This window comes from Pavona decussata, unplaced genomic scaffold (genome assembly GCF_977016875.1).
Source record: "Pavona decussata unplaced genomic scaffold, jaPavDecu1.1 SCAFFOLD_49, whole genome shotgun sequence".
NCBI lineage: Eukaryota > Metazoa > Cnidaria > Anthozoa > Scleractinia > Agariciidae > Pavona > Pavona decussata.
Window position 1 is genome coordinate 1225313 of NW_028145471.1, and position 18372 is coordinate 1243684.

General features: G+C 39.2%; 4 protein-coding genes across 6 annotated transcripts in view; 2 read left to right on the forward strand and 2 right to left on the reverse strand.

Moving 5' to 3' along the window:
- LOC146481537 (mortality factor 4-like protein 1) overlaps positions 1–18372 on the reverse strand; it is a 210183-nt gene that overhangs the window by 28440 nt on the left and 163371 nt on the right. The gene's annotated exons all lie outside the window — the stretch shown is intronic.
- On the forward strand, positions 1023–7473 carry LOC146481541 (inter-alpha-trypsin inhibitor-like). The gene is made up of 5 exons (XM_085108324.1): positions 1023–1125; positions 1224–1269; positions 3048–3227; positions 4643–4924; positions 6678–7473. Coding segments are annotated over exons 1-5 (561 nt in total). The 5' UTR covers positions 1023–1074; the 3' UTR covers positions 6680–7473.
- LOC146481542 (uncharacterized) lies at positions 10031–15538 on the forward strand. Its single transcript, XM_085108395.1, has 4 exons — positions 10031–10478; positions 12366–12698; positions 13031–13318; positions 13476–15538. The coding sequence occupies exons 1-4, from the start codon at positions 10289–10291 to the stop codon at positions 14597–14599; spliced, it is 1935 nt and encodes a 644-aa protein (XP_084964521.1). The 5' UTR covers positions 10031–10288; the 3' UTR covers positions 14600–15538.
- LOC146481543 (uncharacterized) overlaps positions 15652–18372 on the reverse strand; it is a 164584-nt gene continuing 161863 nt past the window's right edge. For all 3 annotated transcript variants that reach the window (XM_085108370.1, XM_085108368.1, XM_085108369.1), the window contains one exon: positions 15652–16934. In XM_085108370.1, coding sequence (XP_084964496.1) covers positions 15656–16933 — 1278 coding nt within the window. In that variant the 5' untranslated portion in view covers position 16934 and the 3' untranslated portion in view covers positions 15652–15655. The remainder of the gene's footprint in view (positions 16935–18372) is intronic.

Consider the following 18372-nt stretch of genomic DNA (forward strand, 5'->3'; position numbering starts at 1 on the left):
CAAACGTTCTTAATAAAAAATTAATTAGCCCCGATGTCATTACCACACCCTCGTTTGACATGAGTCATGCAGGAAAATTTACATTTCTTGTTCGCCCACGAGTTTGAACCATACAAATGTTACCGTGAAGGGCACACGAACTCTGCTGAGGTAGTGAGAAAATATCTCTGATTCTACAGAAGTTTGAAAGTTTGTAAAAGAAATGCAAACGTTTAAATTTTCGCGGAATCTCGTCCTTTGTTTTCGCGAAGTTTCGCCGGCTTTTCGTAACTATTGGCTTCGTTTCAGGGGGGTAGGGACCGTAGGGTGTTGGTAAGGATTGAGTTACTTTTGAGAGCAGTAGTGTGTGTCAAAGCTCCCGGCCCGAAGAGCTTTCAGACGCTAAAAGTAATTTTCTTATCCCTTTTTTGTGGATTGCCGGTTGTTTTAAAAATATTTTTGCTTTCAAAATTATCAAAATTGAATCAGTTTTGGGAATTAGTTTTGTGCTCGTAAAATAGTTTTTCGGATGCGAAATCTTTTCGGGAGTTTGATAAACGCACGCCAGAACCGAGCAGCCGGATTCCAGAGCGGGTTGTCCGTGATCACAACTGTACTGCGTAAAAGAATCCTGATCTTTTGTCAACAGGTACAGGGGATTGTTTCGACAATGGATCATTTATCATTCATGTCTCGTCGAAAAACCGGGAGAATCTTACCGTCATTTCTGCAGACCCGGTTTCACAAAAAAAAAAAGGACAAACCGACTACACCAAAATAATTCGATTTGACAATGACGACAAGGCTCAGGAAATGATTTCTTTATTCAACAACAGGTGGTTTGTCAACCAAAACATCAGTCCTTGCTTAAAACTTCTAAATACAATTGTTGCTGGGAGAACAGGCCTGTATAAGGTAACATTTATCAGAAAGCAGGTGACATGATGCATATATGCAGGCGTTGACCTGGCATTTCCGGTGAATTTTCCGGAAGTAAATAGTTCAATGACGTCAGAATTTTTCCAGATGCTTCATATACAAAAGCGAAGGCTCTTGGGATATGATACAGAAAACGCAGTTCGTCAGTTTCGCAAAATGGTGGTCAAAGGCGTTGTTTGTTTCTTTTTACTATGTTCCCTACTTATCGTAAGTTTGTTTGAATTGTTCTTCGTGCAATTTCAGCTCCTATTCTGCTTGTTTATATATTTGATTATTATTTACGATGAATTTTTCCTTCCTTCTAGGCAAGTAGCGTCAACAGTGAAGGAGAAGTTTCGGATGGAGACGAAGGTAAGCGAGTTTTGTATTGCTCTGGAATTCGGTGAAAAACGAGTTACTGTTTTTTCCTCGAACAGTTAAAAAGCTTAGCTGGTGTGTTTTCTCGTGTTTTTATCGCTTCTTTGAGCTCTCGAAAGTCCCACACGCTAGCCTTCTTTTAGATTGTTTTCTGAGAATTACATGTTTTTTACGGAAAATTGTTGTTTATTTTTCGATCAAAGTTCAGCTCCAATACAAACAATTTTCCCTCAAAAACAAAAGTCAGGTTTCCATATGATTGTTACGACCGCTGAGAAACGGTTGAACGATTGTAACGATCATATGGAAACCGCTCTCCATCGATCGTAGCAATCGCAGTGATTATAGTAACAATGATCGCTGAGTTCGATCTCGCCAATTCGATCATGTGGAAACCACTCTTGACTACAACAGTTGTAGTGGTAGCGATCAATCAATGAATCAAATCAATCAATAAACTTCATTTATCCACGGTAGAAATTAAAGCTAGAAAGCCTATGGGGCCATGCCAAAAAGAAAAAGATAAAAATACAACACTACCATCATTAACTACAAGGTTTTAAGGTTAAGGTTTTTATTATTATGCACTATTTCAATGGTTTACAACAAAAGGAAATTACAATATATAAGAAAAGTAACATAAAGACAGCATTAAATTACATAAATGTGAAAAGTAAAATGTGCGCAGTGACCAAAGGAGCCCAGGCTTTCAAGTTTCAATATTCAATATTACAACATGTAATATTACAATATTACAAGTAATTGAAATAGCATCGGGGTATTTACATCACAGGATCATAACAACATTAAAAATTTCCTGACCCTTGCTCTACCACTTGATCCATTTCTCAGATAACAGTGATTGTAGTGACAGCAAAATTACCAGGATACACTGTGTCCCCAACACTGATTTCAAGGTTGACTGTGATTATGAAGGAGACAAGTGCATGCGACTTGGCTCTTTAGGAAATCCCAAAATAAGCTTACTAGTAAGACACATACACGTAGGAAACAAAACGGAAAGATTTCCTCGTAGTCCCAGACATTAATTGTACATGTACCACTCATTACTAACCCTCTTCATAAAATGGCAAAATATATACATAAAATTATTAATGTGTGGTGCTGTGCGGGAAATCTTGCAAGCTATACCAGTGGAAAGCAATATTTGGCGAAAATTGATCCAGTATGAGTGAAGAATTTGGGGAGAAGAACACAAGAATGGTGAATAGGAGATTTCCGATGTAAAAAGAAACAGTTCATTCAGGCTCTGGAAGAGAAGCTGTGCAATTACCAAGAGAATTAGCAAATTTAAATTGGTTCCCAACCCACATTGACATAAACCAATATTAACCTGCCAACATCAGGAGAACCAGTTCATTTAGATCATTTTTTACTTTCTTGATAAGCTTTGTGATCATTACTGACATTACAAACTGGTCAATGACGACAATCACTCATCACACAACCTTTTTCCTCAGCAATCGCAGTGATTGTAAAGATTGTAGCAATTTTAGTGATCATATGGAAACTCAGCCTTAAGAAAATAGTCTGAAAAGAGCTAGCATGTGTTTTGTCTGTGTTTTTATCGTTTCTCTGAGCTCTTGAAAGCTCTCTTTTGGTTGGGTGTCCTGTGGTTTGGATTGGTCATTTAAAACGCTTTCATTCAAAAATTTGTCTCCTTTAGAAGAGATTTCAGCTTACAAAAAGGCTCATTTGCTGCGGCCCAACCTTGCTAATCTTTTTTTATTTTTTATTGTTTTGTATCGAAGGTGTAAACTGCCTTGCTGAAAAAAAACCTGGGCCTTGTTTTGGTTATTTTCCAAAATGGTTCTTCAACCAGACATCAAGTAAATGCACTGAATTTATCTATGGAGGCTGTCAAGGAAATGGAAACAACTTTGAGTCAGAAGAGGAATGCAAGAAGAAATGCTTGGTACATGTTCGAAAAAGTGAGTCTGACAAGTACTTTTGGTATCCTCAAACATGGATGAATAGTTGTTCTATTGTAATGATATTATTTTACATCTCTCAGGAATGCTTGTAAATATAACAGCTAGGGTAGTGGGAACAATACTGATATGGAATCCCCCTCAGGGCTATGGGTCATTCATCACTGGGATCTCTTATGAACACAAAAAGTCAAAATGCTTAAACATTGGAGATAGCAAAAAGGTATATTTTAGCTGTACTCAAACTTGGCACATGACTCGAACTTGACTGAGGCTCAAACTTGGCTTGACTCTGTGCTATGAGTGAACTCGCATCATCAGTGGTGTCCTCATTTAGTAGAATTGTGGAATGCATAGACATTTAAATATAACCCTTCCAATGACTTCCATCATCATCACCACCACCTCCTTGATTGTTGTTGCCATCATCAGGTATTCATGCTCAGAGGAATTACTGTAAGTATGGATGGCTAAAATATGGCTCGATCTCTTTTCCGGGAGTTGTGTGGTCAATTCAATGGGAGCAAAATTATTATACCTCATTGAAGGAGTTACTTACACGTACAGTTACATGTATACTCAAAGCTTTTAAGACCTGTGTGAAGAAACACGTACCAGTCCGGTTACCCGTAACTGAATAGTCTGTTTATATCTCGTTGTATTTTGCTACTGGACTCCATAGATATACCCAATTGAAGGAATTCCCTCAAAAGGGGCGTGTATCGCGTTTTGGTGACATTATTATTTTTTTTTTTGCAGGATCTTGCTAATTCTTTACATACCACTTGTTTTGATAGGGTCAAAAAATTGAATAAGTGCAAGAAAAAAAAAAAAGACAATGACATTCTTCATGTCAAAACAGGTCCATAATGTAAAGAATAAGCAAGTTCCTGATGGGAAAAAAATTTTTACCAAGAAAGCGGTTTACGCCCCTTTTGCAGGAATCCTTTCAACAATTATTTTTAGTCATAACCTTGGAAGAGTGGAGAGTGGGGCAATTAAGGATGGTGCCTACTTTTGTTACTGTGCATACGTTATGCGGGTACTCGGGTTTCCTATGGGTGTTGCCTATTAATGCAGGGATATTTTTGCATGGTTTAATACTATGTTGAGAAAGCAGAACTTAGCAAGTGCTCTTGGTATTTAAAAAGAAAATTAGGCATAACCATGCATTTTTCAGAGATAAGAAAGCTTCAATTTGATAATAATGCCGTACATTGCTTTGTATTTTAGCACTGTTAAGAATTGTTGTTGCTTAATTATCTCTAAAAAATGTGTGGTTACCGCCAATTTTCTCTTTGGATTCCAGTAGATCTGCTTTTCCTGCATAGTAATAAACTGCACAAAAATACCTCTGTATTAGTAGGCACTGTCTTTAATTACTGAATCTCTTGTACATTGGGTATTTCTTTCAGATGATGATGAGTTATCTCTTTCTCATGATGGCCCAAAAAATCCTAATGGTCCCTGTACCACTGCGTTAGGGAGAGAAAAGTTACTCAGGGCCATCATAATTCATGGAGCCGGCCATCATTTTGGATATACCCCTGACTGTGATGCAGAGGGCTTCTATAAACCAATGCAGTGCAAACACCATATGAAGAGATGCTGGTGCGTGGATCGCTGGGGAAACAGAATCAAAAGTAGCAAGGGAAAACGCATGCGGGGACACCCTGATGAGTTGGATTGCGGACAATGTAGGTTTATTTTAAGTACTGCAGGGTGTGTGAGCGGCGTAGCACCCATGCAATGCGATAGAAGTGGAATGAAATTGTTTTTTTGATTGCCAGATTGAGGACTTCCCTCCTTGTAGTTCTTCAAGCTTGCAAGCAATGAAATTTGGTGTGCTGAGAACAAAGAAATATCTTTTGACCTCTGATTCCATCTGGTTTGTTTTATTCTTACATTCGTGGAACATGTGGTTTTGGAAGCTACATGGTATTACCTCACAGTACTTTCTAAGTTGACGTTTGGTGACCATTTTTGAGGAAGACGTCACCAGATATAACATTTTGTCACCAAGAAGAAATGTAAATCCAGTCCCAGTTCTCCACCTTGTTTTATACTAAATGGCTAAATCTATGACCATATATAAAATAGCACTGTTCTTCAAGTTTTACATTCAACTGCAAAACAAAGTAAACTGCAGGATCTACAAATGAAATCGATACTGAATATTTTTTGTGGTTACATTGTTGAACTTGTTTGGCTGGATCTAAAATTAAAAAAAAATTAGGAAGGATACCACTTAGCTTTAGGCACCTTTTCATTGCTGGAACAAACCAGATTGGCAACCTACGGTCCAATGATTTTAATCACTAGTATTTTTCTCTACTCACAATGGTAACCAAAATGTTTGCGACTTGGAGTGCTGCCCGTTATTACAGTAATTACAGTGCAGGTTAGAATTAAGCGAACAATGCACACTCAACGCTGGTTTGATGTACAAATTATACACATTTTTCTGATGCATCTAAAACTGCACATGTTTTCCTTTGTTATTCATTGCCGTGAGTTTTCTTTGTGTGGAATTGTCAAATTAAATAAAACAACATATACTGGTAAGCAGTTGCCGACAAACACAATATGCATCATATGAAATATGTAGTTATATTTCACCCAATCAATTCCTCAATTTCTGTCAGTGAGCAATTGCATGTATACTCTTTTTAATCTTTCTGAAATCCCTGTGTATAAAAATTTTAGGCTATTCAAAAGAACAGTGAGATCAACAATGCCAGACAAGTAGATGTGAATCTGCAGATTTTCGGATGCATATATGCATTTTCAGCAGATGCATTATACACATTTGTTTTGGTTGGCATAAATCTGACCTGAACTGTACACTTGTTAATGATGAGCACAGAAACTTATCTCTTTGTGTTACCCATTTAGCTAACCTCCTTCTTACCAAGCGTAGCTGTCTTTCCAAACTTTATTAAACTGCTGCATCAAGGCTGAGGGCATAAGCAGCTTCTGTCAGATGTTAGGCCACATGTCTCATGTGTTTATGTGTAGTCACTATTTATCCCCCAAATGTCATTTTCAAGGAAAATTCTTTGGAATTGGTTTGTTTTTTAATGACCTGCAGTATGTTTTGTGAACAACAACAACAAAAACAAAAAACATGGTAGCAAACTAGCACACATCGTAAGGGGAAAAGCTTGCTGTTATCATGAAATGATGGTTGCTAGTGGAAAAAAATATGAGGCTATCAGTTGCTGTATTACATGTCATACCAAATGGAAAATAGGGGGGAGAATCTGATAAAATATGAAAGTTCATCAAGAGCTCTACACAAGCCAGAAAAGCTTTCAGTGCTTCCAATGTTGAGCAAGGATAGAAGCAATGTCTCCCAAATCCTGGTCTTTCAATTATTTTAACAGTTACATTGTAAGTACGTAAGGCTCTCAATTACATTAACTCACCTAATCATTTTTTTTCTTTCAGAATCAGATGATTAGCAAAGGAAGTATCTGTTTATACAGTCAAGCAGAATGAAGGAAAATGCATATAAATTTACTAATATGTTAAACCATTTTTTGAGATAATTTTTATTAAATACAGTAGGAAAAGTAATAGTAATAATATTCTTAGAACAAGTGCACTTGTATGGGGAAGCATCACAGAGATTTGCTGTAGAAAAACAACGTAAGAAAAAAGAAATGTAGTCCACACGGGGATTAGCATTGATTTTTGTACTTTTTTCTATAAGAACCTATTTTTATATGAGAACGTTGAGGCTGAGATTAAATATAACTTAAGAATGGGGTTTGATTGAACCTGAGTTTTAATCAACAAAACGTATTTTGATGTATTTTTAGTCATTTTTGTTTCTTTGTTGTCAGTAAGGCCAACCAATTTTACTGTGGAATGATCACCCAACAGCAGTTACCCTGGTTGTTCTTTCTGACCTTGAAATTTTGCACTGTTCATTCATGTTTCATATGTCACTTTTATTAAAAGAAATTATAAATGGGTGCTTTTTGTATTTTTTTTTTATCTTAATTATTTTTTTAATGACAATTTGACCTGGTTAAATTAAAGCAATTGGACTTTATTCATCCAAATCCCATCACATTGAACATATTTATCTTAAATTATATCTATTTAGTCTTAATATTCAATAATTATTATTATTAATAATAAAATTATTTAAGTTAACTGGGATTTTCTTTGATACATGATACAAAGAAACATAAATGAAAGTTTGAAGAAATATTTTTAATAAAATCCTGTCTGTTTATTTGTTTGTTTGTTTTTTGAGCATTAGTAGCCTGTGCCCCGTTTGTTCAAAGAGCGTATAACTCTATCCAGTGGATAAATCGTTTTCCAGCAGATAAAATGTACTCCAACCAATACATTTTATCCGCTGGATAGCGATTTATCCACTTGATAAAGTTATCTGCTCTTTGAACAACTGGGCCCTGTTTTGCAAGCGCTTGAATTACATGTGTATAGTGTTTGTGATTCGGGTTAGTGATGAGGCAACCGTCCAGTATATTAGAGTACTACGGCAGTAGCTGGAATTGTCTGCATTCAGAGTGACGATTTGGCCTTTAGAATCCAAATTTCTTCAAAAAAAAAAAATACTCGACTTTGGCCTACAAAGTATTTATTATTTTTTACTTTCCAATACAACCTGCCCCTCATACTAGAAGATTATTGGTCGAGGGGTCAGTGGTCCCCCCCCCCCCCCCCCTCACCCACCCACCCACTCAGGGGACCGATGATAAGAGGATGCATACGCTGTGCGGGGAATGTCTTTAATTTTTTGATTGTCTTTGTCCCAAAATATGATCTGGTGGAAGGACCAAGAAAACTGCCGTGTCTGTAAAGTGGGATTCGACTGTAGGGATGTACTACTAAAATCAATCATCTATGCCAACTACTACTGAAACCTTTCTTAACAGAACGAAAACATGACACAACGACAACAACAATAGCAAAGACGAGCCAAAAACTCGCAAAAGTAAGAGTTGGTTCAGCAACCTCGTTCCCAGGATCTCTCCTCTTCCCTTCCTGAGGAGCGGAGCTCGAGAGTGACGGGAAGAGGAGAGACCCTGGGAACGAGGTTGTTGGTTCAGTGTTAGTACTTCATGGCAAGGTAACATAGTCACCCACATAACCCTAACCCTCCATATAGTCACCCTTACCTTACCATAAAGTATATGCCCAGTTCTTTATGGTGTTGCCTTTTCCCCCAAACAACAACGCACAGGCCCCGTCACCCACATAACCCTAACCCTCCATATAGTCACCCATACCTTACCATAAAGTATATGCCCGGTTCTTTATGGTGTTGCCTTATCCCCCAAACATCAACGCACAGGGACCCCCTACACCTAGAATCTGAACAGGTTGACAATCCGAGTTGCTTTGAACCTCATTACGAAAGTGAAGAGCAGAGCTTTTCATGTAAAAATTAGTTTTGTTTGCACATGAATGAAAATGTTACAGAACATTTTTCAGTAAAAGTAGATCTCACTCAGTTTAGGAAATATCGCAGCCTTTGTAACCGTCCAGTAAAGGTGTTGAACACCTGCTGTTCTTTCGAATAAGAAATGAGCTTCTTTTTTAAAGGCGCGAAAAGTAATTTCTTTAGAGTTTTTACGCAAGTGAAAATGACTTGTCGAAATACTATTGGCTACGGGTCTTATATGACAAATGTTCTTCGGTAAAAGCTCTTGAGTTCTGCCTGGAAGAGAATGAGTCAAGATTCTGCAATAAACGCTATGTTCTTGTGAAGAAGACCACTTGATGTAAAAGATCCCGGGAGGTAGCAGGGCACCTCTCGCTTAGCCACAGAGCTAAAATGCCCCAAAAGCCCCTGTTATAAAAACTATTTTTCATAACCGAAAAACTATACAGAGAGCCTCGCTTTCATAATGAGGTATTATTCTCGGTTTTGACCTGGAACTAGCTTTGTAATCTCGTACCCAGATCTCAGTCGGTTCGGGAATGTCGAAATGATTTTCGCCTGACCGTGGGAGATCTGGGTACGAGATTGACTACAAGCTTGTACACGAGGCTCACTGAGGGGTATCTTTTCATTTGAGAAATATTTTCTAATATTTTCCTCCACAAGAGCCTCCATTGCAAGCAGCTAGATCCATGGTTCAATACCGAGAATATGAACATAGTTCATTGTCAAGAGGATTTGGTGTCATTTCGAAAAGCCCAAAACGTTTCCTATCAACCAGAAACCTCTCATCTCATTAAGGTCATTTGCATTTGTCTTGCAGTTATCATCCAATTAGGGGTGTGCTGCTCTGAGGGATAGGTAAGTGGTCTTAAAAAGGGAATGCATCTTTCTTCTTAAAATGGTTTGAAATAGGCTATAGATTCTGAAGTATTGGTGTAAAAAGCGGAAAATCATTTAGGCAATGGGTTTAAAAAAGTTTATGTACGTATTACTGACATATGTTGGGCAGGCACCCAAATTTTGTTGAATGAATGCGAAATAACTTGTGTTGTGGTATTTAGTTTACTCTATTAATTGCGGACACTGTTGAAAGCTTGACATTCCATCAAAAAAAAAAAAATATTGGTAGTTAAAAAAAATACGTGCATTTCCCACTGAGCGTTAGCCCTGGTAAGGAAATGGGAGAATCGCACGAGCAAACACTGCAGAGTTAATTCTCTGATCCATCATTTGTCTTATGCATAGTGCTAGCGGCACAACATTCGTTTGTTAAAAAATACAAACAAGCTATTATGAACAATTATTAAATTAAAAAAAATTGGTGAAATAAATATAATTGTAATTAATCCCAGGTTTAATCGCTCAGACAGCTTGCAAATCTTTCGTTTCTTTAAAAAGCATCATTCTTAATCAGTCGTTTAAACAGCATGTGTTGTAAAAAGGCTTGGATCACCTTTCTGAATAAGCAAGCCAGCTGTTTTGCTCACTTTTGAAAGAATTCCGTCCATGATAGAGGCCGTGAACTTATCAAATATCATACAGGGCCTTGCGGACTTCGCTCATCGCACTGGTTGCATCAATTTATTTTTGTGCCGAGTATTGTGGTCATTTTGGCTTTGCTGCAGGGAAAACCATCATGAAGGAGGGCAGTTCATTCCAAGCCTTTGCCTGTGTCTCGGTCGTTTTGGCTTTTCTGCTTTCTACTATTGCTATCATACGCTGCGAGAAAAACGCTGGGGAATTGTTGTTTATCCGCGAACGAATTCAAGAACTTGAAGGGCAGCTCTCCAAAATACTGCCTTTCCCGGATAATCTCCACACGTCTGGTAAGTGGTTTTAATTGAACAATTCCTGCGCTAAGAACTGAATTCTACCCTGAAGAGTTTGTTCAAAGGGGCTAAACACTAACAAGTTTCTCTCGGTCTCAGTGTTTTAAAATTAACAGTTTACTATTTCTTTTGCGTCGTCTGTCCAGCTGAACTTGAACATCGATGAAAGGAAAAAATTTGGCCAAACGCCTGTTAGATCATGGCCAACGGGACGTGCACCCAAGTTACGATAATCTTCGTTGCACTGACTGTAACTTAACTTCATTTAGGTTAATTGAAAGACATTTTGCATCATAATAAACTCTTGTTCATGTGGTTTCTATATTTAACCCAAAAATCTCAAGGTCTGTAAAACTTTTGCTCTTTTATTCCACTCTGTATTTCTCTTTTAATCAGTTCTCTTGGGAAAATTAATAGGACTTCAGTCTACTTAATTCTTGTCTGGACTTCGTTTCCATTCTCATAATCTGTAAACTTATAACAGGGTGCTATAAAAAGTCAAGGCAAGCTATCGTGTTTGGCAACGGCCTTCCTATAAATGTCACATTTATAGGAAGGCCGTTGCAGAGCACGATAGCTTGCCTTGCAGTTCCAGGTGAAACGAGAGTCTCGTTTTCAAAATTTCCGACAACCACCCGCCACTTTTGAATAAGAATCACTTGGATATTTGATAAACAGGTAAAGTGAACCTTGCACCGTAAACCCTCGGCGGTTTAGTACTTTACTCTCAGTTGTGCTACATGGAGTTTTCATAAAAAGTTAAAAAGCTCTCGCCATGAGTTACATTTTCACCCCTTCGTTCTAATTTTAGAGCGGCTTCTAAACTCCACACCCTATCTGGGACCAGACGGAACTATCATACCTTTCCTCGATTAAGTTGGCTTCACTGTCCACCGTCAGAAAGCAAACAGAGGCTCGTAAAGTTACGGGATGGGATTCGGTTCCCTGAATTTTCTGCGACTTTTAAAAAACTTCAGCTAAAGGATTCAACCAGATCAAACTGTGCCAGCTTACGTAGATATATATACCTTTCAAAGGCTTGAAACGATCTTGGAAAGAGAAAACATCATTTGAAGTATTCTTCTTAAATTTTGTCTTTGCAGTATATACCGTGTTTTCTCGATTAAACGCCGGACACCGCTTAAACGCCGGCTTCGTGTAAACGCCGGGTCAAAACTGCCGATTTTTAAATAAACGCCGGGTGCGTTTAATCGGGGCCCCGGCGTTTGTTCGGGGTCCCGGCGTGTATTAGCCTGTAATTAAAACTTAATCAGTTTGCACACATTGGCTGACACAAACGAGGAGGACGTTGGCGACATTACCGTTTATAAACTTAAAACTTTGCACTCATATCATTTGCTTGCTCCTACATTATTCATACATCGTTTATGTGCTGTTTGTTAGTGATACAAATCTTGATTGCAACATTGTACACGTTTCGTATGTACGGTAACATAATACTGTAACTTCGGGTAATCCAGGGGAAAATTGTCCAGCACTGACAAACTGCCCCTAGGTTTCCGAGGATCGGTAATAATAAATCAACGTGGAAAAATGGCCGAAAATCGCATTTCGTCAATAAACGCCGGCCTCGAAAAAACGCCGGGTCAAAACTGCCGAATTTTAAATAAACGCCTGGGACGTTTAATCGAGAAAATACGGGATAATTTTATAAAAAGGGCAAATCTAGATGAGCCACCTATTTAAACTCAGACTGACAACTGAATTGTAAACTTTGCAAGACCTTGATAATACTTTATATTGATACGTGAGAACAGGAGTGATCTCAAACTGCAAATTTTATTGAGAAGTGGAGAACGTTTAAATTTGTAGCTAAGATTAATATATCTCCACCAACAGTTTCAACCATTATTATTTGATTAGGTGCTACTGGAGAACTGCAGCAGAAACATTTCAAAGGTCATTCTACACGACTTGAAAGGGCTCTGGGACAGAAAAACGAGTCAAAGACACGTGAAAAAGGCAAGAAGAAAGGCATCAATCGCAGGATTAAACTAGAAATAAAGAATGAGATTCGCACAGTCATAACGTCCTTAACGCGGGTGTTTTGTACCAAAGAAGAGAAGCTTTGTTTTAGTGGACACAAAGGTGACAAGGGCGGCACAGGGAGTCCAGGGAAACCTGGGATGCCTGGTGAACTCGGGCTGAGAGGAGAGACTGGACCAAGAGGACCTGAGGGACCAAGGGGACCGAAAGGCGAGTTGATAATTTGTATGTAGCGTCTGAAAGGAGGACACTCGTTAGATCAACCATACATTTTGTTTCTGTGATGTTGGGCCTTTTTGTGATGGACGGTCCGTCAGTCGGCCAGTCAGTCAGTCAGTCACCCCAGGCAGTCAGTCAGTCAGTCATTCCAGGCAGTCAGTCAGTCAGTCAGTCGGTCAGTCAGTCAGTCAATCAGTCAGTCAGTCAATCAGTCAGTCAGTTAGAGCAATTAAACTGACGAAAGCAATCCATTAGGAGCCCACTAAAAAAAATGAGCCAACAGAAGAATACGAAATATTTATCACTGTACTTTGTTCTTGCAGGTGACCAGGGGGTTTCGGTGTCCATTCCCACTATCATCACACCAGCTAAAGTGGTAACGGTTCAACAGACGAACGTAGCCTCGTTACCGTGCAAGGCCGTGGGACTGCCTGTGCCTGAGTTATCCTGGGGCCGGGTCTTTGGATCTCTTCCTTCAGGTCGTCATGTGATACATGGCAATGGGACTCTGGTGATCAAACGAACTCTGCTCAAAGATGCTGGAATGTATGTGTGTCAAGCTAAGAACATTCTGGGAATTTCCAAGTCGACAACCGTGTTAATCGTTCATGGTAAGAACCACGTTACTGATCACAGTATGTTTAATGGTTTTGCAATTAATTTCTTTAAAAAAAAACCTTTTCTAGGTAAATGCGCCTTGTTACTTAGAGTTTTCTGTGTTTTTGTGACCAATTTATTCACGTAATTTATTCTGCCGTTTCATTCCAGCTCCTGTCCAATTCACAAAGAAGCCTCATTCAGTAGCGATCGAGGAAGGACAGAATGCGATACTGAGCTGTGAAGCCTCAGGATTTCCTAAGCCTGTGATAACTTGGTCAGCGCCATTCTCTAGCCGACACGTTCTTATAAGAACATCACCAAAGGGACGGCTGATAGTAGAAAACGCGCCCTTATTTGACAGAGAAACTTACACATGTACCGCCAAAAATGACTTCAGCGAAATAAAGGCTTCCGCACAAGTAATCGTTTATCCTAAACTGAAGTTTGTTGTCCGTCCTGTCAATTGGATAAATGCTTCTATTGGAAGCACAGTTTCACTTCCATGTCAGGCGAGCATCGGTGCAATAAACTGGTCCAGAAAAGGCGATGCTATGCCCGCGGCCTATGAAATTTTACAAAACGGTACTCTTGTGATAAACGTCACTTCTGTTGGCGATGGAGGGTTGTACATCTGCGCAGCACAAAGCGCCATTGCCGCCATAAATGCCAGCTCTAGGGTGACACTTCTCATGAAATCATGCAGTGAATGGCGATTGGCCGGTTACAACTTGAGTGGAGATTTTAATGTCAACCCTAAAAAAGACTCAAGATCTTTTAAGGTGTTTTGCAACATGACTGACAAGGGAGGAGTTGGTGTATCGGTTGTTAGTCACAACTCGGAACAGAGGACTGCGGTGCAGGGTTTCATGTTCCCTGGCAGCTATTTAAAAGACGTGACGTATGATGGACTGACCATGACTCAAATCACGAACCTCATCCAAGTTTCTGCTCACTGTGAACAGTTCATAAAATATGAATGTCACCATTCAGTGCTCCTCTGGCATAGTACGCCTTACGGCTGGTGGGTGTCACGTGACGGAAAGAAGATGACGTACTGGGGAGGAGCCTCACCTGATAGTAACAAGTGCGCATGCGGAATGAACGGCACATGCGCAACCGGAGGCAAGTGTAATTGCGACGCCAACGATCGGACATGGCGAGAGGACAGCGGTCTCCTGACTGATAAGTCAAAACTGCCTGTGATTCAGCTGCGATTTGGCGACACGGGTGATCCACGAGTGGAGAAAGGCTTTCATACTTTAGGAAAGTTAAAATGTTATGGAATTGCTTAGAGCTATCCTTACGCTCAGTTAAGATTCTTTTGGCGAGAAAGGATTACATAGGAGCATATGTCATATTTCACTTATTATTCGTAGGTCTGAAGTTTAAACCGCCGTTGTATGGCGTTACATTACCTAAATTACATCATGTTAATCACATTGCATCAAACATGACCTCTTGATTATATACTTTAGGAACGTTAAAGAGGCACTGTTACGGAGATTTCCCTGCGTTTTAGTCCAAACTGCTGAAATATTGGTTAAAATATATTTTCTCTAACACCAAATTTCTCTCAGAGCACTGAGAAGAGAATTTTAAGTAATTTCTCCCGGGAAGAACAAACTGTAATCGATTTTTAGCGATTTCTTCAAAATACAAGGGACGAACTTGAAAAAATTAGCCGATTTTTTCAAGTTGCAATTAAAATATTAAAAACTAGTTTCTGTGCACTAGAGGGGTTATTGTTAATAAAACGGAACCATTATTTTAACGTTTCCAACGATATAAATATGTGTTTTGGCCATGTGAAGTAACACTACAATTAGGTAACACTGCCCCTTTAAAATGCTATGGAATTTCTTAGATCTATCCATTTTAGCTAAAGAACATTTTCAGAAAGATGTTCAATCTTTAGGGTGATAAAATTTTGTCATCGATTTGATCTGTCTATTCACCAAATCTACCTTAGTTCCTTCATAGTACGTTTGATACTTTCATTTGATTGATTAATTCAAAACAGCTATTCAAAAACTTTTTCTCTCCGATAGTTTTTTATCTCAGCAATGGCGATCAAGTGAAAAGCTCTTAGATCATTCATTCAATTTGTTTGAGACGTTATTTTTTTACCCTGTTACTTAATACTCAGGTTTTTGGCTCGGTATGTGTCTGAGGTATCTTCTTTTTGTCTTTTGTAAACCTATATTATTAAAAATAAATGAAATCTGTTTTGATCATTTTTGACTGCTTTGTTTGGAAAAATTTGGCATGATCCAGAACTACGACAGTTAATGCGGATAAAAATCAGAAAAATTCGTCTTTTACAAAAAACAAACTGCAATCATTGCATCTTAAATTGGTTCTGAGACTTTGCAGAGCTCGAAACGGTGTTTTAAGTAGTTCATAAGGATCTGCACTTTCGCCATGTTCCCGCCATAACCGAAATGAAGACCATCGTTGCTCTTTAGAAATCTAGTTACCCTGGAGGTCTCCAGAACAGGAATATCCCTTGTACTGCAGAAGCTCGACATTTCGTGATTAAATTTCTCTACCGGAGAGTAGTTCTTCTTGGTATCAGAGGCAACATAGTTATCGACTTGATGGATGTTTGCCCAAATCATTAATGGCCAGCCATTACCACGCATTTCAATCAAATCAAGTAACGGCGTGAGGTATTCCTTGATCACTTTGGTGGCGTTTAAGGAAAAGTGAATACCAACTCCAAGAACAACAACCGAGGCCCGCTTTCCTAGGAGGTTTGTCACGGCTTTCACGGCTACAGGTAGTTGCTGCATATTGTAGGCTTCTACCAAATACGTTTTAAATTGTGTCTTCCCTTCACATACTTGATTGTCAGCACCGAACTCCTCCCAGTCGTGAATAGTCTTCAGATGACACGAGTGTTTTCCTCTGTCTACAAACTGCATTTCACCACCACACTGCTGTCTTTCCTCCTCGGATAAACTGCTCCTCAACGCACCTGTCTCGGGATTACCCGTGACCAACAACGCGAACCCTACGAAAAAGTGCCGAACGAACGAATCTCCGACGAAGGCTACTTCCGAGGAGAGTTCGTTTAACAGTGAGCATGCGTCGTCGTTGTTAAACTTCAGGAACGGGCATTCTTGGCTCGTGGGCTTCCACTCCGCCAGCTCAGCGGCGAAGTATTTGCTGAAATCCTTACATTGTGGACACGTGCAGTCTTCTTGAGAATTCCCGCACATTCCTGTATTCTCATTACAACATGGCGTCTCGCTCTCTTCATCGCAGAGTGATGCTAATTTGAAACCTGACGAAGGAAGACGATAATCTTGACCACAGCGCTTATCATCTCTATGCAGCTCTCTTGGAAAGCCCAGATTCTCTAGTATGGATTTATCGACTTCCCGTCTCTCCCGAATCATGTCTTTTGTCAAACCAGCTTTAAATTTCCATTCTCCGTGTGTGTAGCAATCCAGCAGGCGATTGCAGTCCTTCCTATTCCACTGACGCCGGTTGAAGACATTGAAGACTCCACCGTGTTCTTGTTTTTCTGTTTTGCTTTTCAATGCAATGTAATTGGCAACGACCATGCAGACAGATAGGGCAGAGAGAACAAGAAAAACTCGTCTTTTGGTCGGCAGCTTCATTCTGAAAAACAGTGTATACTGTCTTAGCTCGACTGTCATAAACAGCTTGGGCATGCGTAAATGGGATACCTTAGGCGCAAAATGACACAACACTCCAGTGAAAAATAAAATTGCGGCAATTGTTGGATGTAGCGTGGAGCAGAAACAAAATTGGGTAACATGTAACATCAAAACGATCAGACAAACTGAAGACGTATGTTTTCGTTTATCAACAGAGTTGATAAATTAAATTGGCCACCCTAAAGGGATTCGAGTGCTGATGTTTCTCGCGTTAGTCCTTCGACAGAGTGAATCAAGAAATTGTGGGTTTTATGTTTCATATAGTGACCAGTGAAGCTACGCTATTAATTGGTGGGAGCATAGTAACGTTGAAAACAAAAATAAGTTAGTCGAATGAAAAGCCTTAGCCGTGATTCCGTGGGGACAAAAAGTACCGATTTGAAAGGTAAATTCTTGTTCTAAAGTTTTGCGAGTTTCCGTGTTACCATGGTGTTGAGAAATGGCACAGACTGCCACGATGTGTTTGTATGAGTGGTTTAGGCAGAATTAAGTGTTGAGCGACTGGTTTCGATGCATCCTTCTCACTTTCAACGTCCCGAAGATGTACGCGAAATTGGTCGCCCAGTCAGTCTCCTTCCTTTCTCACCAATGTATAGCTTTTTGCATAAAGTGCATTTTATGCAATAAATAACATTAGCCGAGGTTCATGTAAAACAGTCAGTGATTTTAATAGATAGCTTAGGTCCCAAAATTTGGCGATGTTGAAAACGTGTTACGCAAAACCTTTTTTCGTCTGTTTACCCGAGGACTGAAATAAGGGATCAAGGTTTTACTAGTCAAGAGTTAGTTCGATTCGAATTCGCCGTTTGTTGAGTTCAAAATATTCTAAATTCGCACGATTTTTTAGTTCGATCACCGAACCTTCCATAAGATGACGCTGACATGGGTTTAGGGCTAAAGGGAAACTTGAACGCAAAACATTCCATTTATTTGTTTTTGTTAACAACATACTTCATTAGAGCTTTTAACGCAGAATCACTTAACACTAAGCAAGAAGGATAATTTGCTTAAGATAAATTGAAAAGGTAACCAAATTATTCCTTTTTCGACTGGCTCATTTATTTATCAGAAAATACTACATATTGCTAATAAATGAACCCGCTATAAAAAATGAGCGTTGAGCTTCTAAATCCATTCATAGTTTACAAACTACTTCCCAAAGAAAAACGCGTACGATCGTTACAATCGAAATTACAAAATGCTTCATAATGAAAGCTTGTGTATATTTTTTAAGTCGGATAAAAAATGTCACCTCATTCGAAACCAACATCATGTCAACCTTACCTTAAGCGAAACTAAGCTTATAATCCCTCAAACGTTTTTCGCCTTTTGGTCTTCAGAGCTACTGCTGTGGAGATCCGTTTCATTCCTTTTTCAGG

Excerpts from the sequence above, each read along its gene's own strand:
- LOC146481541 (XM_085108324.1), top strand. The coding sequence starts at position 1,075 with ATGGTGGTCAAAGGCGTTGTTTGTTTCTTTTTACTATGTTCCCTACTT. Across the intron at positions 1,126-1,223 it reads TACTATGTTCCCTACTTATC|GCAAGTAGCGTCAACAGTGA; the intron begins GTAAGTTTGTTT and ends CCTTCCTTCTAG. Across the intron at positions 1,270-3,047 it reads AGTTTCGGATGGAGACGAAG|GTGTAAACTGCCTTGCTGAA; the intron begins GTAAGCGAGTTT and ends TTTGTATCGAAG.
- LOC146481542 (XM_085108395.1), top strand. The coding sequence starts at position 10,289 with ATGAAGGAGGGCAGTTCATTCCAAGCCTTTGCCTGTGTCTCGGTCGTT. Across the intron at positions 10,479-12,365 it reads GGATAATCTCCACACGTCTG|GTGCTACTGGAGAACTGCAG; the intron begins GTAAGTGGTTTT and ends TTATTTGATTAG. Across the intron at positions 12,699-13,030 it reads GGGACCAAGGGGACCGAAAG|GTGACCAGGGGGTTTCGGTG; the intron begins GCGAGTTGATAA and ends TTGTTCTTGCAG.